General features: G+C 37.8%; 2 protein-coding genes across 50 annotated transcripts in view; one reads left to right on the top strand and one right to left on the bottom strand.

Moving 5' to 3' along the window:
* LOC124157505 (Down syndrome cell adhesion molecule-like protein Dscam2) overlaps window positions 1-22733 on the top strand; it is a 273890-nt gene extending 251157 nt beyond the window's left edge. For 45 of the 49 annotated variants that reach the window (XM_046532267.1, XM_046532279.1, XM_046532276.1 and 42 more), the window contains 3 exons: window positions 9414-9477; window positions 19698-19703; window positions 20620-22733. In XM_046532267.1, coding sequence (XP_046388223.1) covers window positions 9414-9477; window positions 19698-19703; window positions 20620-20686 — 137 coding nt within the window. In that variant the 3' untranslated portion in view covers window positions 20687-22733. The remainder of the gene's footprint in view (window positions 1-9413; window positions 9478-19697; window positions 19704-20619) is intronic. The other 4 variants (XM_046532283.1, XM_046532255.1, XM_046532285.1 and 1 more) reach the window with 4 other exon arrangements.
* Window positions 22734-23936: 1203 nt separating this feature from the next.
* Window positions 23937-26234, bottom strand: LOC124158142. Its single transcript, XM_046533325.1, has 4 exons — window positions 25901-26234; window positions 25261-25376; window positions 24633-24842; window positions 23937-24521 (listed from the first exon to the last, which is right to left on the bottom strand). The coding sequence occupies exons 1-4, from the start codon at window positions 26232-26234 to the stop codon at window positions 23937-23939; spliced, it is 1245 nt and encodes a 414-aa protein (XP_046389281.1).
* Window positions 26235-26501: the final 267 nt, after the last annotated feature.

Raw genomic sequence — 26501 nt, 5'->3', positions numbered from 1 at the left:
CAAAGTTACTTTTATTCATTCTTGTTCTTGGAAGGATCCTTTGTATAAAAGGTTCTCCTTATTTTTCCAAACTAATGTTGAAATTAGAAAAAAGCAGTCCATCCATTTTAAGGCAAATGAATTTGATATTTGTCATTACTAAACTTCATGCTTGGTTGATTTCATTTGGTGGAGTACAGTGGAACCCCAATCTATCGTTCCCGCATTGATTGTTTTCCCGCATTCATAGTTTCCTGGTTCTAAATAAAGTTCCATGAAGACAATGCAATTTTTTCCCTCATCTATCGTTCCCTGAAGTATTGTTTTCCTGCATTGATTGTTTAAAGATAATTTTCCCGCATCCATCCTTTGATGAAAATGAGATGAATTATATATACAATGTGTCATTTATGGCTAATAACAATAGGCACATAGTTTGAATCTTCCCCAGGAGATGGAACTATCATAAGGAGAGGATCATTGCCTTAGGATAGTAACATTAGTGCATTTCCCAAGATCTGCTATCCCCCTCCATTTAGCACTCGCCTCTCCCCCCCTGATGCTTTCCTCTTCCCCGAAATCAAACAAAAGGTCCCAGCTTGTGCATGGATCATATTAAGAAGACCATAAATTATTAGCTTTGAAAGAAAATGTCAAGTTACACGAGAACAATAGAAACGTGCTTCACGCTTCCTCTTTTCTCACCCACTGAACTTTTTCAGCCTACCTGATTAAAAGTTCCCCATTTTCTGGAGGTCAACTACTGCATGAGTCACCTATTAGCCCAAAAGGTGTCTAAAGATGACTTTTGTCAATTGGTATCATACTTTCTACCACTTCTTTCGACTTCTAGCTTTCTGGCAAAACTCAATATCCTTGCAGCAGCTATTTGGCAGTTGATGCGGCATTTTTTCCGAAAACAGGATATCAGGTTACAATTTACGAAAGTCCCACTTGCGAGAGTTACTGACGATGGGCTATCTTCTAAGGATATCTTGTTTCTTCTTGTTAGCAACTCGAATTCATCTGCTTATCTGGTGCTACGCTACTTAGAAATGAGTACCACAGAGGAAAAATCATTCGCCTTGACCGGGATTCGAATCCCGGTCAAGGCGAATGATTTTTCCTCTGTGGATTTTTCGCACTATTTGTGCATTGCGGGTGACTCCGTAAAAAGTTATCACCGTGGCTAGTCCCGGTACACTTTAATTAGAAATGAGTAGTTTAGTTGCCTTCTCTTTAGGACAAAAAATTAGGTCATGCTTCACCCTCTGCAGTTGGCTCTGTGTGCACTTTATGCGATATCTTCAGTTCCCAACTTCACTTTGTACTAGTGGTTCCGTACTTTCCAGGGTGGGTTGAGTTCAAACCTTCTGAGTGTTATCTGTGTGGGTTTAATCAAGTCAGGTTTCATTTCTATTACTTTTATTTTTATTCATCTTCAGACCATGGCCCCTCCAAAGAAACTATTGAGAACCTTAAGAGATGGTCGGAAAATAATTGAAGATGAAGAAAAGAATCCGGGATAGAAGCGCGTAAATATTGAAAAACACCTCAGGTTATCTGCTAGCACATGACGTTAGGGGTTGGGGACAGCATCTACCTGGTGAAAACAATTAGTGGGGTGAAGCCAAGGATCAATTGGCCGTGCCGCTGTCAATGAACGTAAAATTGTCCACACTTTACACAGTTGCCTGAATTACATTAAAAATATGCTTATTATAAAGGAACATTTCAGATAGACTACTTTTGGCTTTTGTGATCCATCTCACAACCAATCACTGCACCGGTGAAAACAGCTGTTTTAGGCATAAAATGTGCATTGCTCTCATAAATACGTGTACTTGAAATGGTGTTTGATGGATAAGAATTTTTACATCAAACAGGTATGCATAATAGCAATGCAAATGCTTAGACGGAGTGCAAACATTTTTTAGCGAGGTGGTGTGTAGCTTTAGGAATTTGAAAGAGATATCAGTCGAATTAACAATATGCTCTAAGTGTTTCCATAAAGTACTAATACAACACCTCCCGATTATCTGGCTGCGGTTTATCCGGGTTGTGGATTATCCATGCACGATTTTCACTCTTGCTCAATTTTTTCCACGAACTATAAAAAAAATAAAATCGGACACAAAAATCATCGGGTTTACGGCATTAATGCTGGGATACACCGGGCTTATTATTTCCGTTAGAATCCCCTTTGTAAAATGGAAGCAATCACGCACTGACTGCATTCACGGGAGCACCATGTTCCTGTTTTCCAAGCCTCGCCGTGCGCGAATGTGCTCCTTGATCACGGATACATGGCGCGCAGCAGTTGTGACCGGGGAAACTTGTGCGAGACGCGACTACATGCTGTGGTGCCTGACAGTGTAGTTTCCGACGTTGAGCGGAGGTTTTGAAGCATTCGTGCTAACCACTTTTCTTTATCTGTGATCATACAGTCACGGATGTGTGGTTTTCGAAATTAGGCCTTACATGGAGCATTAATAATACGAGTACAACCATGTTATCGCCACTAAAAAGATCGCAAATAGGCAAAGAAAGCTCAATGAATCCAGAAATCACTGTTAAATAACAGAATAACTGCATGAATAATAATATATTGTTTTTTTACGTAAATTATGAACATTACAAGACATTTAAGTGAAAATTTGGATAATCCGTTTTTTCCGATTATTTGTGCCGTCTCTCCACCACATTAGCCCAGATAATCAGGTGTGTATTGTATTCCTAGAAACAGCTAAAATCTTGTTTGAATCTTTGAATGAATTCCATAATTACTTGCAAAAATAATAATCATTGAGTTTCCAGGGACATAGGCAACTTAGTAAAACATTCCCACATTCACCGTTGTTTTTTTCGTCCATCCCCTTGAAAAACAATAGATTGAGGTTCCCCTGTACTTCCTGAATAGAACAGTGTAGCTTTTGATATTGCTCTGGTGAGATTTCTGAGAGATTTTTGAGTTTTCTGTCACACACTATTATCATTTAGAAAATTCAAAATTTGAAGCAATATTATTTTATAAGACAATTGCTTTAATTGGTGAAATAAATTAAAAAACATTGAATGAAAATGAGTTATTTGTATCCAGTGGAACTAAATACATTGAGAAGTACATCTTTGAAACCAAGTTCTTAACTTAGAAGGAATGGCCATGCAAAAGCAGATTATTCAGCATTTTCAGGTATCAGGTTCACATTAACCCCGAATTATTATGGATAATCAATGCTCTGTTGTATCTAAATGGTGTAATATTTTGTAAAAATGAAAGGCTTGGTTAAGTCTCCAAGCAGTTAACATGATTTCTCTGGTTAAGACTATTGCTGATGGTGATCAGGAGTAAAGTGCCTATGTTAGAATGGCAAGGATATACAATTCAATTTAAAGAGCAGGAGGTGAGCATTAGTGGCAAAAGCAGTTGAAAGAGAAATATATAGAAAATGGCTTATAGGTAGATGTCCGTGGAATTCAGGAGATGCAATATTGCAAAATAGTGCAAAATAACATGAAATAACGTGAAATCGGTAAATAAAAACGAAATTTTGCGATTTTCGGTTAATTAGAAAAAAAATTACATCTAATGAATCATAATCAATTAAAGCCTAAGCCTTCATTGTTTAACGATGCCTACGTTCATTTGCTCTCACTCATTATGATTCCAAGGTCAATTGGCTTGTTAAGTCTCGCGCATAACGCATCCACGTAATATCGCGCACCGTAGTGATTTCACTGCCAGAATTTGCCATTAAATTTACCACAGCCTCTCTCTCTGGCTCCCATGTATCAATCCTGAAAGATTTATAATTAAGCGCTTTCTCACCTGAAGAATTAGATATTATGAATTACAAAGTGCTGAAAGAAATTTAATGCGGCCGTGGAAGGGAGGAAATACAAGCTCACGTGCTCGGCACGCAGCAATAGACATTTTATCCATGCCACTCTATCTGACTTGACTCCTGATGATGGCATCCAATGATCATATCTAGTTTAGTCACATTCAACGGTTGTGTAATCAAGCCAACAATGCATTTTTTACATTGTCATAATTCTCATAGTCACTTTTTCAATCATCAGGTTGTTATAAGATTTGCTTTTGAGACATTGTGTACAATGAGTTATATCTATTGAATTAATTTTATGCTGTGATGATTTAGTAGCATACTAATTCTTTGCTTTTGTGTACGCATGCCTTAACCCTGTGGGTAAAATCTTTAAACTTGCTATCATATTGAAGTTAGAATGGAGGTGCAGCCTCTGTGATGTATAACTGTGAATAATATGTATTAATGATGTTGGATTGTCCTTTTAACTTGTTGTATTCCTTCTACATGTGCAATTAATATACCTTCTGAAACATTGGGAAAAGCAAAATTTCTTATATTGAATAATATCTTCTCTACTATGTATTGCTTTATGTTTATATATGTACATATTTGGTGCTAATCATGTCAGTCCCATCTGAATAATTGTTTCTGGGACATCTGTCTCTTTTCATTTTAGGATTACTTCAGAATTTGAAGGTAGATATTTAAATGTTGTTACTCCAGTCTATTCATTATTAGATGAAATTTATTACATATTTATTTCCACTGGTGGAATACCTAATTCTTTTTATTTTGATACCTAAATCATCCCATCTTTTATAGTCAACTTTGGATAAAGGTTGTGGTATTTTATGGATTTACCGGGAAGTACCTTTTTATAGAAAATAATATGTTCACCATTATTCCATCTTTTCTTCTTCATTTTACAAAAACTGAAATATTTTGTTTTTTTTTATTATATTTTCTATTCCTTAATAAGCTGGACAAACTTTTATCGCATACAACTTGCACTATCATATAGCAGTTATGGTGTTAATTTCATTAAAATTTCTGTAGTAGAAATTCCATGGGATCAGGAAAATGACCATTAATTGTGTAGTGGGTTTGATATACAGAGGCGTTTTGTGGGTTGCGTAGTTGCAGGATGAGCAAGGTGTACACGTAGATTGAGGAAGTGAGTCACCAAAATAACAGCTGCAGTGGACTCCTACTAGGAAGTTTTTGAAGGGACTAGAAATACTGATTGCACTAACAAATAAAGTATGTCCATTGTCCATAGCATATCAAGCCCTTTGTGTAACTGACTGACTCTCCGATTCTTACTGAATTCTAATAAAATTTTGCTTAAGAGGATGTTTCCCTTATTGGAATTCACTCATGGACTGTGTTACAGTGATATGTTATAATTATAGTGTTTGGTTACGTTGGTTATTCTTCATATATTACAAATGGGAGGGATGTAAGGAGGATTTTGTTAAATTTTACTATTGTTAGGTTTTTATTACAGGGGTTGTATTGTATGATTAATTACAGCTCACCTCATTTCACTTAATCATTTCATTCCGTTTTAATCTCTGAAATCCCTTCATTAATTCCATTAGTGTACCATTATAGGTATGTAAGATTTTACACTTTCCCGGTAAACAACATGTAAAAACTAGGGATGGGTCGAATAGTAGATTTCTCGAATTCGAATATCGAATTCGAATATTAAATCATTGCTCGAATATTCGAATACCTCGAATTTCGAATACCTCGAATACTAAACGATGAATGTGAAAATGTTTGACTAGGTCGCCTATGCAGCAGGAAACCCAAGATTTTGGCGAGTAATTGTGATTGCCTTTAAAGGATTCAAACAGGAATTTAGCTGATTAATGGAATATTTTAATTTTATGTAAACAATAGGGTAGTTTCCTTCATTAAAGAAAACGAAAGGTATTGATTGTGATTCGTTACCCACCATTAGTGTATTCATAATATACAAATTATTTCGTTCTAGAAATACCGGTTTAGACTAATGGCAATGTTCAATTTTACCTCATTTGAAAAAGGCCAGATTGGCGCCTATGCGATGCCACTCCACGTGACATCACAGGGACCTAGTTTCTACACGAGAGGATCGGAGTTTTACATCGTCTGAGGTTACCAATGCATGCATGAGGCACAGAGCTCAGGGAAACATGTCTTAATAATCACACAGTCTGTTTGATAAGGTATTAATAATCCAAGCCAAGCGCTACCAGCTAGCATGGTACTCGGCTACCTGCTAGCATCCTGCGTCGTAATAGCGCTCAGAGCCTCGCCTCAAGGTCACCTCACTTGCGGCAGCGGGAACCAGAACGACGTCACGCGGAGTTTTTCCCGGCATTCATACTTACCCGTCGCGTATTCGCGCGCTTGAAAATTTTCACTTTTAATTTAATCGCGAAAAATAGATATCGTCTTATAAAACTCTAAAAGCGTTAAATACGTACTTCAGGAGTATTAATATTTCGATTTAGGCAATAAAAAATAATAGGAAACCACCCTATTTGAGCATTACGCCTCCGTCGTATTTCTTCTTCTTCCCGGTATTTATTTTCTTGCGCAAAATGCTTAAATAAAGTCAGAAATATGTCGTGTTTGGTCTTATTCTTTTTTAAATTACGCGCACTTTACTAATATTTCAATCCAATAAAGGTGTAATAACAATTGCCGAAAGTCATTGTTAGACACCTTTCGGGCTAGTAGATGACTCATGCAGCAGTTGACCTCGAGAAAGGGGGAAATTCGAAGCAGGTAGGTAGAAAAAGGTCAGTGGGTGAGAAAAGGGGGTGGGTGCGAGACACGTTTCTATTTTTCTCGCGTAACTTGATATTTTTTGAAGCTAAGGTTTTTGTAATACAATCCCTGCGCGAGCTGGGATCTTTTGTTTGATTTCGGAGAAGAGGAAATCGTCAAGAGTGGGTGAGGCGAATGCTGAATGGAGGGGGATAGCAGATCGTGGGAAATGCGCCAATGTCACTATCCCACGGCACTGAGTTCCTCCCTATGGTAGTTTCATCTCCTGGGGAAGATTCAAAATAAGTGCTTGTCATTATTAGCCACAAAGGACACACGGCAAACACCTCCTCTCATTTTACCATAAGATGGATGCGGGAAAATGGTCAGTGGGGAGAAAGAGGGAAGGGTGAAACACGATTCTATTATTTTCCGGTAACTTGATATTTTTTTCAAAGCTGAGGTCTTCGTAATATGATCCCTGCACGAGCCGGGACCTTTTTTTTGTTTTCGGGGAAGAGGAAATCGTCTGAGAGGGGGGGGGTGAACGCTGAATGGATGGGGATAGCGGATCGTGGGAAATGCGCCAATGTCGCTATCCCACGGAACTGAGGTTCTCCTGATAGGGGACACCTGGGATTTTCGGATTTTTTTCATCCGATCAATTTCGGTTACCCACGTCGAACTCTTTTCACCGCTCAAACCCGTGAATTTGATGTATTTCGTCAGCTTGCCTAAAACGGCGCTGCATGCGCTAGACGAGTTCTCATTTTTCCGAGTCAACTACCAACGACGTGCGAGCGACAGTGTATGACGCGAAATTCAAAGTATTCGAGGTATTCGAGACGGTACCTTTGGCATAACTATTCGAGATCTCGAATATCGAATACTTTCTATTATTCGAGGTATTCGAGTATTCGCGGATACTATTCGCACATCTCTAGTAAAAACTCTTCTCGGGATACCGCATGGGTAAGATTATATGAGAGCGCCGACGTTTCGGGTACCGACTCACTACCCATTCTCACGGCTACAAAAAATTGCAGGATCACTATTAGATGAAACATGTACCATAAAATAATAAAACGCTTATGTACGTGGAAAAATTGTAGCATTATAATAACACCACCTAGATTTTCTATAACACCGAAATCACTAGGTATATAATATATATTCATATCTTTATTGCTAGGTCTGCATAAATTTCATTTTTCTAGGAATCACTTTCCAAAATTTTGCTTTTAATAAATGGAAATACCTCTACATTAAAGAAAGTAAGTTCATGAAGCTAAAGACAATGAATAGCTCATTTTATACAAGATGATGCCAAATTGTTGCAATCATTCTGCCACTTCAGTATTGGATTCCAGTTTTCACTAGAATGTTGCTTGTTCACTACAATAAGTTACATTAGTTGCAAGGTGATATTGCCGTGATATAGGGCAGAGAGTTCCTACAGCAGTGAGCATATTTGTGTTTTTGAAATGTTGTGATAGTGACATCTGTTAATAGGGCTAGTGCATTCTTCCCAATTTGTTTCAGGGATGTTATTTTGCACACAGCTTTTTTTATGTAATCCCCGTTTTACAATTTTATCTGGTCCCTACAACTTAATCATTTGAAGAATATAATTTTAGTTTACACTCATCTTGAATTCACACTTTTCTTGCAGTTTCTGTGGAAGTGTAAAATAGATTTTTTCCTGCATTTTTTTGTTCAATTACCTTGTGCACAAAAAGTTGTATATCCCTTAATATTACCTTTTGTCCACGGTGGATCCAGGGATGGGGAAATTTCAACCCCCTTGAATGGAAGGGAGAAAGTATTTTGCTGTGGGGAAATTATGAATCTGAATTGGAGGTCATTAATAGATGATGAATAGAATTTACTTCAGGTGGAGGCACTTTATTTGGGAATAAATTAATAATTAATGAAAGAGTACAAACATTTAATCTCCAGAGTACTGCAAAACTTGCATTTCATACAGTATATTTCCAATTGTTCTGCATATTACCTCTGCCCCTCGGAAGTTATCACCTCCCCCTAAAATTCATGTCTGGATCTGCCTATGCCCTTTATGGCCCTTTCAAAAATATTATTTAAATTGAATTTATCTATGTTAGTGTATGAAAGTGATAATTATGGATAAATATTCCATGACCATGTGATTCTGCATAATATTCTTTGTTAAGTGTGAGCAGTTAGTTTCTGTCACATCTTAATTATATTTAAAATATTGTACCTGTTCACATTTTGACTCACCATAAACTATTAATGCTTCTTGATGCAACACAAGGAGTAAGTTTACTCAATTCTTTGAGGTTTTCCTGCTTGTGTCAGTGACATTGAAATTGAAAAATCTCGGTTCAGTTTTATTAATTTGCTTTAACGCTGCATAAAGTAAAAGGGAAATAATGAAACTCACCATAAAATATCATCCAAGAGCTTCATTTTATCACCTTGCCATATTAAATATTTTCAGTTTTGAGCATTTTCAGCGGTATTTTTATTTGCATATTGTCAAAATTTGAGATGTTTTTATCATTAGCATGCCTTAACATGAATTAGTTTTCTTGTAACATGTGGTTGTATTTGTGTTATGATTGTTGAATGGTTGCTGATTGAGTTTCTGCAATTTTAGCCTTTTCTGCTGTAGTTTGTTATAGTAGTAGATAATACACGATTATTTTGGGTAATGCTTTTTGCATTTTGAAGTCATTAGTAATTCTCATTATAAGGAGTCAATGATTTTGGTTATTTACTCATTAATTATGAATAATATTATATACTTCCTTTGTTGGAAGTGTATGGGAACTGTATTTTTCATTTCGGTTTCAGTCAGTGTCAGGGCCAACACCAAGGATGGCATGACCACTGAAGAAATGAGAAAGCTCATAGAGAGGTCAGTGAATGACTTCATTTCATATTTTGACCCTGGGGTAGTACTGTAACTGTATCTACTGGTCACACATGTTGACTCAAATAAATGAAATAATCCCTGATCGTCAAACTTGCCAGAGTTTTTAAGGGATGTGCGAACATATCAGAATTTCTATATTGTTTTTAGATTTGGAATTGATCTGAATTAGATTTTTGCTCCCTAAAAACTTTTTTGTCACTTTTGGAAAAGGAAGGTAATTTATCTTGTTAGTGAGATAACTAAGGTGCTAAAATGGAATGGTGAAACTTAATGCTTATGGCAAATATTCGTAAGGAAACCTATTATGTCATTAGCCAATTTGAGATATTAAATTCTTAACTATCTGTAATACTGATTTTAACTGCATTGAGGACAATTAATTTTTGGAAAAAAACAGCTCTAATTTTTCTCATTATTCTCTCAGCAGCAGTAATAGTTAATGTTGTCATTATTCGAATAATTTCATTTGAATTGAAGTGTAAATCCTTGCAGTGTTATTCACTCTATGTAACATTTATTTATCATTTGTTTGGAAAAGTATGAAAGTCGGATCTCATTAATGTAAGCAAAGCTCTTACAAAGTTTTCATTATCATGAATAAAATAATGGTTCCTATGAAAGAGGTTTGCTATTATATGGTGAATGACATGACTTATTACATTTTTCAACCAAAGTTCCAAATCCAGTACTAAAAAATAACAAACCAACTATATTACAGCAAACAAGCAAATAAACACACTACGATAAGTTACTTTGTGAAATTGTTTCAAGTTAGGAAAGGTTGGAAGGTTTTGGGGTTAGTTGGTTTTTATTGAAATATCTTTTTTTGTGCTGCCCTTTAATCAATACCATTTGTCTCAGTTTTAAAACTTTCATTTTTCTCTATTGTGAATTCTCTTCATTTATCAATCGATTGTCTATTCAAAAATACCAATGAACGGGCTACATATTTCATTTTATGTTTAAATTACTCAAAGCCTTGTTAGGGCAGCAGGGTAAGGACATCTAGTTGATGTGAAATCAGTTGCAGCCTCTCTGTTAGAACTTTGGGAAAGTGTTTTAGAAGTCATTGTTTCTGAAACACCCCAGAATAGCCATCGTTTAATTTGATGCCTTGTATTGTGACTTATACAGGGTAATGTTTCCATGCTTGGTAATCACCTCCATTTACTATTTGCCCACAAATTGCTCATAATACCTCTTGAATACTCATATATACTTATTCCCATTTGATACATGAAAGCATCTCAATTTCATTTTTATCTCGGTCATTGGGTTTTTATAAATCTATCAATGAAATTTTAAAAAATAGTACTATTTTCTGAAGTACAGAATGTTCGCACACCCCTAAATGTAATGCATGAATTTGAATTTTAAATTTTACGAAAGGTCCCTGGTAAATCCCTATAATGGTGACATACATATGAATGCTTGAGGGAGTATTCTCTTAGTTGTTGCATGTTTCACACTAAAGACATGTATGATAACCTTCCTGAGATTACCGCATTTCATGGACCATAAAATTTAATTCTTTACTCACAATTGTGCCCTAAAATCAGCCAGCATCTTATGGGCTGAGTGTGTAACTTCATCCTCTACCAATCCAAGCTTTTCTGCCTTTAATACTATTATCGATAGTAACTCTGCTTTGAGCCAGCACAAAGTAAAAGGGTTCTACTAATTCTGTGACAGTACTTGAAAAATTACAAATGAATTGTGGAAAGGCTTGTTTATGTGCTGCCAAGCACCGGAGTTTGTAAATCTCAGTGTAGACCTCAGATCCACAGCGGTGGCAGTGGAATCAAGCACCTACCCTTAGCTTAAACATTTGTATTTTATAAAATCTAACCTTAAAAATAAACCACTTACGTGATGGTGCATCTTATAGGCTGGGAAAAGCCATGTATGCAGACATTCATTTCACTGTTAAGTAGTTAAAATAGTACATATATTAATGGAGTGAAAATTGATTGTTGTTATTTTCCTGTAAGCGCTTAAAATAATTTTTTCAACATAAAAATTACTCAGGATCTTCGTAGAGATTCATTCTAAAGGAGGTAGTTATTCTTTTTTTTACTATTTTGAATTTCATTAATATGTTACTAATTCTATATAGGTACTTAGAATACATCAATTGACGAGGAAAGTTGTTCCAAATTAATTAACAGGGAAATGCTTAAAATATGTAATTTTAATTGGTAGAACTTTTTGGCAAGAATGGCATACCAAGCTTCACTCCTTACTGCCCAATAAGTTGTACTTCATATTGCAAGTACATTTCCTTAATTATGCTGTATTTTCTTATCATTCATTTTTTTTAACTATTCTTCACTTCTCCTTATTTATTCAAATTACCTATCATCAATGCAAAAACTATTGTGTGTTTAACTTGGATGTGTTATTAAAAATCAGTTTTCAAATGTCAGTTTCTTTGTATAAAAAACTCATATTGAATAGCTCTTAACCTGAATGATGTCTTGTTTTTTCTGTCTAATCAAATGCTGTTCCTTAACTCAGGCCTTAATACTGTACTTACTACATTTCATCCTAATGACATTTCATGTTAATATCAAATTAAATTTTTTTATTCTTTATAGGAAACTGTATAAAAATCCATTTTGTAAAACAATTACTGCCCCAAATTTTCCATTTCTCGTATGGGGACTTAATTTTGAATTGGAAGTGCCTTCATATATTTATTTAAATAAGTTGAGGCAAGTTTCTCTTAATCCTTTCCTGCCAGAGATTACGGAAGCAAAACGTTACCACGCTACGAGTAGCATAAGAATATTTTAAACCTCTGTGTATGGAGCTCTTTTTTGGGGGTGAGTTGCCCGGGTACACTCATCCCTCGGATTTGGGACCCAACTCAACGGGGCGCCCGGCCATTATCCCTGCCTTTCATACGATCCTCGAACCCTTTCTTAGCAGGAGTCCGTGGTCAACTTATTATTTTACCGGTGTTTTTTATAAATAATTATTGATTATGATTTCTGAGAATTTACACTTACATATTTTTAAGCATAGTGGAATTTTAAACGGATTTCTAGCGTTGATAATAACCTAGGACCTTTTTATTTTTCATAAGGTTGGGCGTCTCTACTTTGAATAAACCTAGATATAATACTTCCCATCCTTCTTTTTCATTAAAGGGAAAAGGGTAGGGAAAAAGGAATGCAAGCCTGATAACCCATGAAAGAACTAGCTCAATGATATATTAAGGATCGCTTTTCGAAGAATCGTAGAGGGCCATCAAAAAATTCAGCAAAAATGTCATTAGCGCTCAACACCTGGACTGTATGAATGCACATGCGATATCATTGTTGGAGTGGAAGGTTTGGTTTTTCCGCGTAGTTTACTCAAGACATCGTCAGGCAGCTGAGCAAATGCTCCACCCAAAATGAGTAGCTAACAATAGGGCATACAACATAGGTACAGAATTGGATTTACAAGTTACATTACCTTAGAATACTGGCGTATTAGTAATTACTTCGGGGAAAATGAATAAATCAGAAAATATAGGGTATGTAATGTAGGAAGTTATTTCGATTGTGACATTCATGAGCGATAATGACAATAAAACAACAGCATCTCCCCATTACATATTTTTCATCCCGTATGGAAGAACAAGGCATTAAGGCATTTACATGAGAAGTTCGTTAAAAATAACTCTAAAAGTTCATTTAAAATTTGCCTACACACAGAATAAAACAAAGAATTCATTACAATGAATAAAAAATTTGAGTTTGCAACAAATTCTTCTTTGCAAAAACCATTGCCGTTTCAACCACTGCACCGCAGTCCTGCTGTGGGAAGGATCATAAATGAGTGGAAGGGTCGGGCTGAATTGCCTAAGGGGAGGCATAAGGGTCTCGCTAAGCTGGGTCTCGGGCCGGGCCTGAATACCACCGACCATAGCTACCTCTGCGGTCGCTTCCCATCCCCCACAACGGCAATACCCGACATCCGGTCGTCTGCGTAGAAAAGTTTGTGAGGGCTATACCTGACATCAGGTGTTCTGTGTATGAAAATGCCCTTAGGATACACCTCTCCATATTGGCCCATCCACCAAATGTATATATCCAATTGGTCTGCCCTGACTAGTGGTAAAATTACTCAATGTTGAAGCTATTTTGAAAATGTCTTGAGATTTAAACTGGAGTATGGTTCCAAGAGTCTCTTTAAACTTACTTCTTTTGGGCTAAAATATGCTTGAAGCAGTTTGATAAGTAAGTTTCAATGTACATAATTTAAGGCAGTGGCAATGTTTTTAGAGCAGGAAAATACCACATTTTGTGAGGGACAGTTGAAGAATTGACAATTCAGTTCTACTCGGTGATAGGTTTATCAGTGGCACACCAAAGCAGCATCTTCGGATGCAATGACATTATTTTACAGTCTTTAAGTACATATATATAAGCATAAACTTGTAATGAGCTGGTTAGGATATGTGGGATCTCGAAATAAGTTGGATGTAAGGTAGAAAAAGCTGTTGGGTTGGATGCCGAGTTTGGGCTAATGCATTATAGGGGAGATTCCAATGGATATTGCTGCTGGAAGTTGGCTCTTCAGATATACTTACACTTTTGTAAAAAAAACTTAAGTATTGCCTCAAGGAATCTTCTTATAAGTTCTTCTACGTCCCCACATAACAAGGAGCACCACAAAATGAGGCCCTAAACTGTAATCTATGGAGCCAATATCAATAGGTCTCATTAATTCATTCATAGTCATTAGTCAAGCCATGTTTCCTTTTAAGTCACTTTCTATCACATTTTGAAATATTTTTTAGATTAAATTTTCAATCTCTTCTAATATTATTACTTGATTGTTTGCATTGGCTGAGCTCCAAACAGCAGGAAACAGTTTTGGATTATCATTGTTGAAATTATTGACGTCTAGATAGTGGTAACGTTATTTTAATATCAAACACAAATACAATGAGAACTTCTTCTTCACACGAAACAGAATTGACTTCAACTGAGCACATGGTGTGAATCGCACAGCATGCTACAACCAACCATCGATATATCGATAGTGTCTAAGCAGACTATCGAATGTAGTTAATTTGCTTTTCAATACTTCCTCTCAAACTAACTACACACAAGTTAAATTTATTGCATCAACTAGACCCAGCATTTCACACAAAGTCTTAAATCGTGGCCCTGCCAATGGCTTAGTGAGAATGTCAGCCACTTGTTTCAAACCCTCGACATGTCCAATGTTCAATGTTCCATCACTGCACTTTTCCCGTACAAAATGGTATTTAACATCTATATGTTTCGATCTCTTATGAAACTCTGGGTTATTTGCAAGTTTTACAGCGCTCATATTATCAACTAGTAACTTTGGTGAGTCTTTTAAACATGTCACTTCAGAAAATAATCTTTTCAACCATACCAGTTCTTTAGCTGCTTCACTTGCTGCCACATACTCAGCTTCAGTGGTGGATAATACAACACTTCTTTGCTTTTGACTAAACCAAGAAATGGCACCCCCTGAGTACATACAAACCACCCCAGTCCGTGAATGTCTAGTTTTTATATCACCAGCATAGTCTGCATCACTGAATCCATGCAACACTTGCTCTGGGGAATCAACTTTATACAACAATCCATAGTCAGCTGTGCCACGCAAATACCTGAATAATCTTTTCACATTTTTCCAGTCTTTGTTTGAGGGGCTCTCAAGGGATTGGGAGACAATACTCACGGCATAGGCTATATCAGGGCGTGTAGCCACCATTAGGAACATAAGGCTCCCTACAGCCTCACGATACGGTATACTGGCATCCAAGGGTTGATCCTCAGTGCCATCGTCACCACCAGAGGCACCAGGTTCGGCGGGTGTCGAGACAGCATTTGCATCAGCAAACTGGAACCGCTCCAGAACCTTCTTCGTGTATGAACCTTGGCTCACAAAAATTGAACCATTGCTTAGCTGCTGAATTCCCATCCCAAGGAAAGAACTAAGAGGGCCCATAGTGATTTTAAACTCCATCTTTAGATGCTCTAAAAACTCACTCATTTCCCCTTCATCTGTTCCAGCAATCAGCCCATCATCCACATAGATTACAATTAACAGTTTTTTGTCCATCCTATTCCTCACAAATAGGCAATGGTCAGCAGAGCTCCTCTTCATCCCCTGTTTTGCTAAAAATGCAACCAGTCTGTTATTCCAGCAGCGAGGCGCCTGTTTCAGTCCATATATGCTTCGATTTAAGCGACAAACTCGGTTTGTACCATCCTCATACCCCTGAGGTTGCTGCATGTACACTTCTTCTTTAAGTTTTCCATAAAGAAAAGCTGTTTTCACATCAAATTGTTGAAGCTTCAATCTTTCCTCAGCAGCCACACTAAGAACCGATCGTACAGTCTCGAATCTTGCCACTGGACTAAAAGTTTCTTCGTAGTCAATACCTAGGCGTTGAGTACAACCTTTCGCTACCAAACGTGCTTTGTAGCACTGGACTGCCCCATTGGCTGAATGTGTTTTCACACGAAAAACCCACCGATTATTTATGACCTTTTTTCCATTTGGTAAATCAACTAGAGTCCACACTTCATTCTCTTTCAAGGAGTTCATCTCATCTTCCATGGCACTCTTCCACAAGTCTCCATCTTTTGAATTTATCGCTTCACTAAAAGATGATGGAGATGTTGACTCTGCTGCCATGACATAGTCCTTCAGATATGCAGGCTGCTTTACTTGCCTTTTGGGACGCAGCTGGGGCATCTCTTCATCTTCAGATGGTTCTTCCTCTACTTCTGAGTCGTCCACGGATTCAAGATCTCCTACCTCCTGATTATTGTGTGGTTCAGTATTATTCTCATCCACATTTCTCTTCTCAGGATGATTACTGATTCTAAACTCTGACTTATTGGGCAAAACTTCTATTGGTTTAAACAAAACATCTCGGCTCATTATTACTCTTTTTGAGTTTGGCAGCCAGCACCTATATCCATCCCTTTCATCGCAGTATCCTACAAATCTGGCATATGTTGATTTCTTGTCCCACTTCCTCCGGCGTTGCTTAGGAACATGTACATAGCATTCTGCACCAAACACTTTCAAGTGCTCTACATTAACAGGACCTTTTTTCAGCCATACTTCCAGAGGGGATTTTCCATATACCTTTGACGGACCTGTACGATTCAAGACAAAGCATGCTGTATTCACAGCTTCCGCCCATAGTCCTTTAGGAAGATTTTGTGCATGCAACATAGATCTTGCACTCTCCACTAAAGTTCTATTTTCACGTTCTGCCACTCCATTCTGTTCTGGAGTGTAGGGCATGGACATCCGTATCTTAATACCTTTCTTTTGAAGGATTCTTCTAACATGTGCATTGTTAAATTCAAGTCCACCATCACTCATAAAAGTTTTTATCTTGTTACCTTCATTGTCTGCCTCATTCAAAAATATTTCAAGGTAATGAGGAACCATATCTTTTGTCTTCAAAAAGAATACTCGGCGGTAACTGGAAAAATCATCCTTTAGCAGTAAGAAGTACCTACTTCCTCCAAACGATGAGGTCTCCATCGGCCCACAGAGATCAGCGTGGATGATCTCACCAACGGTATCAGGTCTGCAGTCTCGAGTTTTGTAACTATCACGGTGCTGCTTTCCCATCACACATCCAACGCAGAAATCTTCTTCTGCTTGAACTTCAATACCCCTACTTTTCAGTACCTTCTTTACGTGCTGTTTACTTTGATGACAGAGCCTTTCATGCCATAATTGAAGACTAGCATCGACTGCTGTAACGTTGACTTCATTAGAGTCCTTTGGACGTTGGACAGTCATTTTTAATTCGTACAACCCAGTCTCCGTCTTCACTCCCACAAGTTTCACTAGCCCATTTCTTTTGAAGATGCACTTTCTCGCATCCGCACTAAATTTAAATCCCTTTTCTACAGTCCTTCCTACAGAGAGTAAATTCCTTCCCAATTCTGGAACATACCAAACATCTCTAATATCACATGAAACAAGGTTTTTGTCTATTGACGCCTTCACACTCACAGTCCCACAGCCATGCGCCTTAATTACTTCACCATTTCCTATCGTGATATTCACAGGCTTAGTAAAAGGAGTGTAGTCCATGAAGTAACCCTTATTATTAGACATATGCTGAGAGGCACCAGTGTCTGCAAGCCATGCTTCTCTAGGCACATTATTACCCTCAACTAAGAAAGATAAAAAACTTGCACCCTTGCCTGAAAAATGTTTGTTCCTCTTTTTACCTTGTTCAGGGCACTTGTTCGCTAGATGACCACGCTGATGGCATTTAAAACATTTTCTAGTCTCTTCTTTACCTTACTTCGATTCGGCTTTCACAGCAAAAGCAGATGAGTCTATTTCCTTTTCCGGAAGCCTCATCTCAATTAATCGAAGTCTCTCAATCAGAAGATTGATAGAACGATCAGGAATGGGTATACTCTCCCACACACTTTTGAATTCAAAGTATTCCCTGGGTAAAGTCGACATAATTCTGCTCATCAAGAGCAATTCAGGGAGCACAGCATCGGTCAATCGCTTCAGCTCGTCATTCAGGTCCGTGAAGTCCTTCTGGAGACGAGCAACGTACGCGGCGATGTCTTCGGATTCCTTTTTCTCCGACGAGAAAAATTTCTCCATCAACCGATCCACTCTTTGGCCCGAACTTTGCTCATATACTGACAGCAGCTTCTTCCAAATTTCTTCAGCAGTGGCACATGTCGCAGTCAATTCAACATCAGCATCACCCATGCTACTCACGAGTATAATTTGTGCCAGAGAGTCGGCTTTTTCATACTCTCGCACAGCAAGTCTATGCGCAGTAATTTCACCTTCAGAAGCAGCCGTGGCAAGTATACCGGGATGTCTTCCTCCGTGAACTACATCGGCCACTTCGTGATGCTTCAAGAATAATTCTATTTGCCGTTTCCATCTACTCCAATTTTCCGCACCCTTCAGTTTTTCAATATTGGCTCGGAAATCCATTTTATAGTCCGTTTGGAACATAGAACCGAAGAACAAAGTTGCGATTGGAGTTCACAAAAAATAACGTTCTCACTAAAACTGACCGCACATTTCCGGTGATTAAGCAGTCTGGGTCCATAACCTGTTGAAATTATTGACGTCTAGATAGTGGTAACGTTATTTTAATATCAAACACAAATACAATGAGAACTTCTTCTTCACACGAAACAGAATTGACTTCAACTGAGCACATGGTGTGAATCGCACAGCATGCTACAACCAACCATCGATATATCGATAGTGTCTAAGCAGACTATCGAATGTAGTTAATTTGCTTTTCAATAATCATTAAAATTTATGCTGCAGCTGAATAATTAATACAGATTTGTCAAAAATGGTGGCTCATGCAGCCTCTGATGAACTATAAATAGAATACGAATGCGTTGTCATCTGGTTCTGACCTGTACTGAAAATTTTAAGTTGATTGCTAATCTGAGAGTGGTTTAAATTTAAGTTGCAAGATTTTTCATGGAAGAATAAACAGACAAGAAAGTACCTAATGAAAGCATGGTGTAATGGAGTATGGTTTACACCTGACTCAACAATTTCGAAAATTTCATCACACCGTTTAAACTCAGTCAAAAAAAAGAAAGTTAAATCTGGTTACATGCATTGTAACCTAGTGAATAAAAATGCCTACTGAAAATTCTGCGTTTAACTTTGAGTATTTGATAGTTGATTTAACTAGTGCAGCCTTGAATACATTTATACTTCATATCTTGGCTTATCAAAATTAGTGATTGCAATCAAAAAATCTGTTGTGTTCTTTGGCAGAGGCATAAGAATTGATCCCAGGAAATGGTAACATCTTAAAGTGTATGTTGCTTTTAGTTTTTGAAAACCTCTGGTTGTGGAAAGGATATTTTTCTCTCTCTTCCATGAAATGTTGTCTCTATCTTTAAACTTGTTCAGGAAGTCACTGTCATCATTTTTTGCATAAAATATTTCAGATTATAAGCATTACCATTGAAAATAAATAAAATCACATTTGAGCTTTGAGTTTTGGACACATTTTTTGCCCCACACATTAATGTTAATGTGTGCTAACTTCTTATTTTGGTTATCATACACGTCTTAACAAAATGCTCTTAACAATATTTATATGCTTTAATTATTGTTATATGTTGTCTCGAATATTTGCTATAATATTCACTTTTTCATTTCATGATGTACAAAACAAGGAAACCGTAAGTTCTTTCATCCTGTACTGACTATAATTTTCAATTTAGATTTTTTTGTATTTGGCTGGAAGTAGTGCAGTGCATGCTAGTAAACGTTTCCTCACAGTTTAACTACTTGCATTGTTTTGCATCCAAAATTGTGGGTAAATATTGTTGGTGATTAAAATGTAGAACTGCTTTGTCTTACTTGTATTAAAATTTATTTTATTAATTTGTTTTTACTTTATATAATTAAGTTTCTTTTGGTATAATTTAAAAAAAATGAAAGTCATTGAATGGGTAATTTCTGATGAGTTAAAGAGTTAAATAGCTATGCAAAAGAGTGAAGTAATAATTGTGTTCAGACAATCAAGATTTCTTTTTAGATTTTGTATTATTACTTTAACTTCTATGTACAATTCATTCCTCGTTACATGACACACAACATATTTTTAGCTGTAAATCATTATGGTAATCAATTTATGATGAAACTATTTAAAACTGCAATGTTTCCAATAATTATACTCCAATGACAGCATATGGTAAAAAAATATTCATTGCAGCTGTTCTTAGCATAAGCAGCATTAAGAAAATATCATTGTGTACTGGATGACTTGGTTCCTTATTATTTACTATTGCATGCTTTTATGAAGTTCACGGAATTTTCTGAAAGTGTAATATAAATAAGGTCCTTAAAAACTGAAGCAGTACAAACTTGTGTAGATAAGAGTAGTGTACTTAAAATCAGTTGGAAGGGAAATGCATGAAAGAGAGCATATTTATTCGCTATACTGCTCTCTTTCTTAGGAGTTATTTTTGAGTCTTGTATGTACCATTTTTATATTGTTTACAAATGCAGTTTATCTTGATGGGTTGATGATAATCATGCCCACCTATGTAAGTAATACTGTATTTTATTTTTTTTCGATTGATTATTTCCCAGAAACGAAGCAGCAGCCGGCCACCACATGCAAAACGGACTCACACCCTACGATACTGTGGCAGTGTAACCTCTAGTCTTCCCTAATGGCCTTGGTTTTAGAGGGCTTAAGATTGGTGAAGTGTTTTGTGACTGAGTTGAATTAAGAGGTGGGCGATTTGAGAGAAAGAGGCCCCCCTTTTCCCCCTCCTCAAAAAAAACCCTTCTACCCCCTCTTGTGTATGCTAGCGCATGTGTGTAATGCTGCCATGAATGGGTTTGGGAGCCGAGTCGATGTAACCACCCCACCGCTGCTGTGAATGGATGCAAAGAGAGAGAGAGAGAAAGAGTGATAGATAAAGAGAATGAGAGATTGAGAGAGGGGCTTGTTTTGCCATTCTTTTTTATTATCCTTTTAATTTTATTACTTTTTGTACATGTGCACAATTATATGTATGATTCAGTCTCATGTTCTACATTGTGTTGTTGACTCTTTGCTAGGTTTTACCATTTATGATTAATAATCAAGAAAAATTACCTTTAATTATTTGCATGTTGTGATTGAAATGGAATGATCGATTTCTCATTGTTATTGCTTCACTCATTCAATGGATGAAGTTTCATCCTGTGCTCAATCGCTTCTTTGTCGACTCAAACTGCCCTATATATTTCTCTCATTATTAATGTCATTTACATCTCCAACCTATGTTAATACTCTTTCAAGTAATGCCGATGCACAAAATTCACTTTTAAATGCATGCCATTGCCAGGACATTCAGGTACCTAATTGTATTTGAAGGCACCATTAACTATGTATGATTCATAAATGTCATTTATGGAAATATTGTACCTCCAATGCTTTTGTTGAATTTAAAGCTCAACTTTTTGACATGTGATACAGTGTGGCATAGCAGTTATTAATGTGAATTCTGGTTGTAGTAGTTAATTTAATTGCTCCTCATAGTCAATTTTTCAGTGGTCAAAATTTATGTAGCCCTAATGATTTTGTGTGATATTTAATATTTGTATTTTCATTGATGTATGAAGTTTGGGGTAGAATATTATACCTACTACGAAACTGCTCTAAATGTCAATGTGTGTCTATTGATGAATTTTTCATATAGACAGAATAAGCATTTTATAATATACTTTATACCAATATTCTGCCATGCCTCTGTCTTATGAAAATTTTTTGCCTACTACAGTTAAGCATTGGTTTGAGTTTTGAATCAAACAAAAATTACGTAGGTAAATTCTATTCTCATGGAATGTTATACAAGCATTTGTTAATTTATAGCTTTGCAGATAATAGCAATCATAGTGAAGTATATAAGATCCATTATACATTATATATATCACATGCATTGTTCTTGTAGTGCTACAATAAGTGAATTTTAAGCATTTCTTTAACCAATGGTGAAAGTGTGGCATACATTATGAGCACACCATCAATATCTTCTAATAATAGGGAATTAACTTGTTTGAAAAGTCTAGAAGACTTACCTACGTATTAAATTATAGAATCCATATGTCAAGCTTTTAAGACTGTAAATTATTATATCAACTATGTGTGTACACAGGAATTAAGTGTGTAATATCTATATCACATTGCAAGCTTCTGAATGTATCAATATCTATGTAGCCTTGTGAATTTTTCCTGTAATGTGTGCAAAATGCACAGGGTAATTTCTCAAATCACACAAGGGTGCATATTCTGTTTCATCCATGCATTAAAAATTTTGTCAAAAATGTTTGGTGATTATTGTCAACAGTTTTCTTAGCAAAAGAAAACTGTTACTGGATATGGCAGTTTACTTAAAGAAAACTGAAGTCCGATGAGAAGAGAAATGCCTGCTGTCGTCAGAGTTAATTTTTACTTTGACCAAAAATTTTATATATTTAATGCTCTAATAAACTGAACAGAAATGCTTGTATGTAAATGAATTTGAATTGGCATGTATCTGATATCAATTTTATGCCTTAATGTTTGGCCCTCATTTTACAGCGGATGTTTTGGATGTGTGCAAAGTTTTATTTATGACCATTTAGTTGCAGACTAAAAATGACATTATGAGATATTTGTACCAAAGTTGTGGAATTTATGGAACTAGTGTTATTAAATTTACAGTCAAACATTTTATACTTCGTTATTTTTACTGATCAATCCTTTATGACCTAAATGCTTAATTTGTCACTCTTGTGAGGTTTCCGTTGTGGGACTCTCACTTATCCTCATCCTCAAAATATCCCCCTTGGATTTAACTCCATCCCACTACGTCCAAATGATAGTTTTTGAGGAATGAGCATAACCGATGACTCCTCGCAAATGTGCCAGCTGCCACATTTACTGATGATATGTGTTAGTTCACATTAGAGGTCTACACCCCAAACACCAGAAACTAGTCCATGCCATGGCACCGATGGAGGTTCTACTGAAAATAATTCCATGAATATCTCAAAGTATACTAGGTACTTGGGTGGCAAAACATTTTCCAACTGGTGGTTTATAACGTCTGCCCTGACGAGAAGAAGAACTCTTTCCTACTGTCGGAGTCAAGAAATGAGGGGAAAACTCCACTAAGACAAAGCCAAAGAACAATAAACGGATCGATATATTTTAAAAAGCATAACAACAAGTATTTCAAAAAAGTAGTAGAAACCAATATTCAGAAAAGATGAAACCTTACACTTGACAAAAGTGACTTGGCTGGCATGTGGCAATTGTAAGGAGACATTTGAAACTGCTGAATGCGTAGCAGGAGAGATACTGACTGGTGTTGATTATGTGAAGGGAGGGAAAATTGGTTCTTTGCAAGTTAGGAGGAAAAGGGAAATGAGAATTGCTGTTCTTTGAGGGTTCAAGACTGTGGGATTAGGTTGTAGGAAGCTTTTAACCAGAGAGGATTGTCCAACTCTTATCAGCTGATTTTTTGCCCAATTTTTCTCTGCATTGTCCATGTGGATTTGAAATCCCAGCAAACTGGAGGGGAGGCAATACAATAGGCAGGGAAACAGCTTCTTGAGTACACTTCCCTTCTCACTACTCTCTTGAGTACTCTTGTCTTCTCACTAGGTCCAAGGTGGAATGAGGGAATCATTCAGGTTGGTGAATGGTAGCAATGGACGGGAAGGAAATGGTACATACCCCGGTGGCAGCGGCAGGGACCTCAGGGTCCCAGGGCAATGACCTCATCCAGGTGGCTGGCCTTGGTGATGGTGCTTGAAACTAAGAGCTCTACCACATCACCCCCCTAGTAGTGAGTTACCCTAGCGTGGAGAAGAAAAAGAAAGAAAATGGCAGAAAATTGGCAAATCTTTCCAGGAAATAACATTGGAAAAGGTCAGAGTTGGTAGTCCAAAAGATTCAGAGGGAAACGGACGCGTCTCGTGGGGCGGCCGCTAGGCAGTGCATGATCTTCCCCTTGAGCTTCAGGTGTAATAGTTGTGCTATCAGCTGGTGGGATGCTAGTAGATGGCAACACCTGGGCTGATGGCTGCCTCCTGGTGGTCGGGATGAGGATTTTGCTCCTCTCCTCAGGGATGATTGGCTCCTCAGAGATGATGTAGGCAGGTTTCAGGCGGTCAATGGCAATGTTAGCATCGCAATTTGGCAAACGTACTTTGTTGGTTTTACCATCCTGCTGTAGGACCTTGTATGGGCCATTGTAAGGGGCCTGGAGGGCAGTATGACTTGCATCATGACGCACAAAGACATAGGATGTTGATGGAAGGTCCTTAAAGATAAAGATGTGCCGTGTGCCATGGCGTGCTGCTAGTCGAGGACTCAGGCCTTGAAAGTGTTCCAGGAGTTGGGAGGTGAAATAGGTGGCGTTGGGGGTGGGGCCACTGGTGGGGGAGAGGAATTCGCCTGGAGTTCGTTGTGGCTCGCCATATACGAGCTCTGCTGGGGTGTCTTGAATATCCTCCTTCAGCACAGATCAGAAACCCAAAAGGATTGCTGGCATAACATTCACCCACTGCTGTGTGTTGTGGTAGCAGATGGTAGATTTTAATAATTGGCGGTGGAAGTGCTCCACCATCCCGTTTGCTGCCAGATGATATGCTGATGTCCTCAAGTGGACTGCACGGGCTATGTTGGAGAGCTGGTGGAAAAGGGCCCACTTGAATCGCCTGCCTTGGTCTGTGGTGATTTGCTGAGGCATGCCGAAGCGTGACAACCAATCCCAAAGGAAGGCACGTACCACGGTTTTGGCGGATATGTCCTCCACAGGAATGGCCTCAGTCCACTGTATAAAGCGGTCTACTCATGTGAGGCAGTAGCGATAACCACGGCAGATGGGGAGGGGACCAATTAGATAAATATGAACATGTTCAAATCTCCTTCCTGGCAGAGTGAAATCAGAAAGCGGTGAGGAGACGTGCCATGTTATTTTGGATTGCTGGCAGGGGATGCACAAATGAGCCCACTGACAGCAATCTTTGTTTATTGATGGCCACACAAAATGAGTAGTCGCTAATTTGGTAGCTCTCACTTCAGTGTGTGCAAGGTTATAGATTGAATTGAATGCTTGGCGACAGAAAGCTGGTGTGACATATGGTCGAATGTTTGATTTTGATGTATCAGACATTAACTGCACACTTCACTGGGGATTGGCACTTTCTTCAGGATAAAGCTGTCTGGGAGTTGAGAAGGGAGGCCAGTACCTCGTCAGTCTCCTGGGAACGACCCAGTGTCTCAAAATCAATAGCACGAGTCACTTCCTCAATCTGGGACAAGGCATGTGCAGCAACATTGTCGGCCCCTACTATGTGATGGATATCTGTTGAAAATTGGCCTATCAAGTCAAGGTAGCATAATTGCCGGGGTGAGCACTTATCACACTTTTCATGGAATGACTTATATAAAGGCCTTATGGTCTGTGAATATCGTGAAAGTTCCCCTTTCTAACATGTGTTTGAAGTAGTGAACCCCACCGTAAATGGCCAATAGTTCTCTATCGTATGGGCTGTAGTTTCTCTCTGCGGCATTGAGTTGAGTTTTTCTCTCTTTGGTTTTTAGAAAAGAAACCCAATGGTTTCCAGCCTGTGTTAGTTTGTTGGAGAACTGCCCCCAGGGTAAAATCCGAAGCATCGGTGAAAAGGCCTAGGGGGAGGGAGGGCACAGGGTGGGCGAGGAGGGCAAAGTTGGAGAGGGTGACTTTTCACTTTTGGAATGAGAGGCGCAATCCAGGCATCCATGTGATTTCGTCATTGCCTAGCACTCCACCATGCAATAAATCATTAAGTGGTGCATGTAATGACAGATAATAGTTGGGTAGAAAACATCTGTAAAAGTTTACCATACCCAAAAACTGGTGTAACTGTTTAATTGTCACCAGCTCAGGAAATTCTTGGATTGCATTAACGTTGTCTTTTAATGGCTTTGTGCCATCAGCACTGATACAATAGCCTAAAAGTGTTACTTGAGACACACCAAAAACACACTTAAAAGGATTGATGACAACACCGTAATCACTAAGCCTAAGGAAAAGTCCGCTTAGGTGACCTTCATGCTCATCCTCGTCTTTAGAGGCGATCAAAATATCATCCAGATAGGTGTAAGTAAAATCGAGGTATCTGACCACATCGTCAATGAACCTTTGAACTGTGTGCACCGCATTGCGGAGTCCATATGACATGAATGGAAATTCAAAAAGTTCAAAAGGTGTGGTAATGGTGGTTTTGGGGATGTCTTCCGGGTTCACAGGAATTTTATTATATGCTCTTACTAAGCCTATTGTGGAAAAAACTCGGGCACCACTCAGGGAAGTTCACTATGTGGGGGATGGAGTCTATGCCATTAAGATCTATGATACCATTTGCAACAATGAGGACAGTTTAATACTGAACAGTTGCATTTCTAGGATTTATGAACGGTGCAAATCTAATCTTATAACTCTGAATGT

Source organism: Ischnura elegans, chromosome 4 (genome assembly GCF_921293095.1).
Source record: "Ischnura elegans chromosome 4, ioIscEleg1.1, whole genome shotgun sequence".
NCBI classification, from domain to species: Eukaryota; Metazoa; Arthropoda; class Insecta; order Odonata; family Coenagrionidae; genus Ischnura; species Ischnura elegans.
The sequence above is the reverse complement of the archived record's forward strand: the minus strand, read 5'-3'. Positions and strand labels throughout refer to the sequence as shown.

Coding starts and splice junctions, on each gene's coding strand:
- LOC124158142 (XM_046533325.1), bottom strand. CDS start 26,234: ATGTCATATGGACTCCGCAATGCGGTGCACACAGTTCAAAGGTTCATT. Junction 24,843..25,260: donor GTTCCCAGGAGACTGACGAG/GTACTGGCCTCC, acceptor CGCTTTATACAG/TGGACTGAGGCCATTCCTGT. Junction 24,522..24,632: donor ATCTGGCAGCAAACGGGATG/GTGGAGCACTTC, acceptor TCTGTGCTGAAG/GAGGATATTCAAGACACCCC.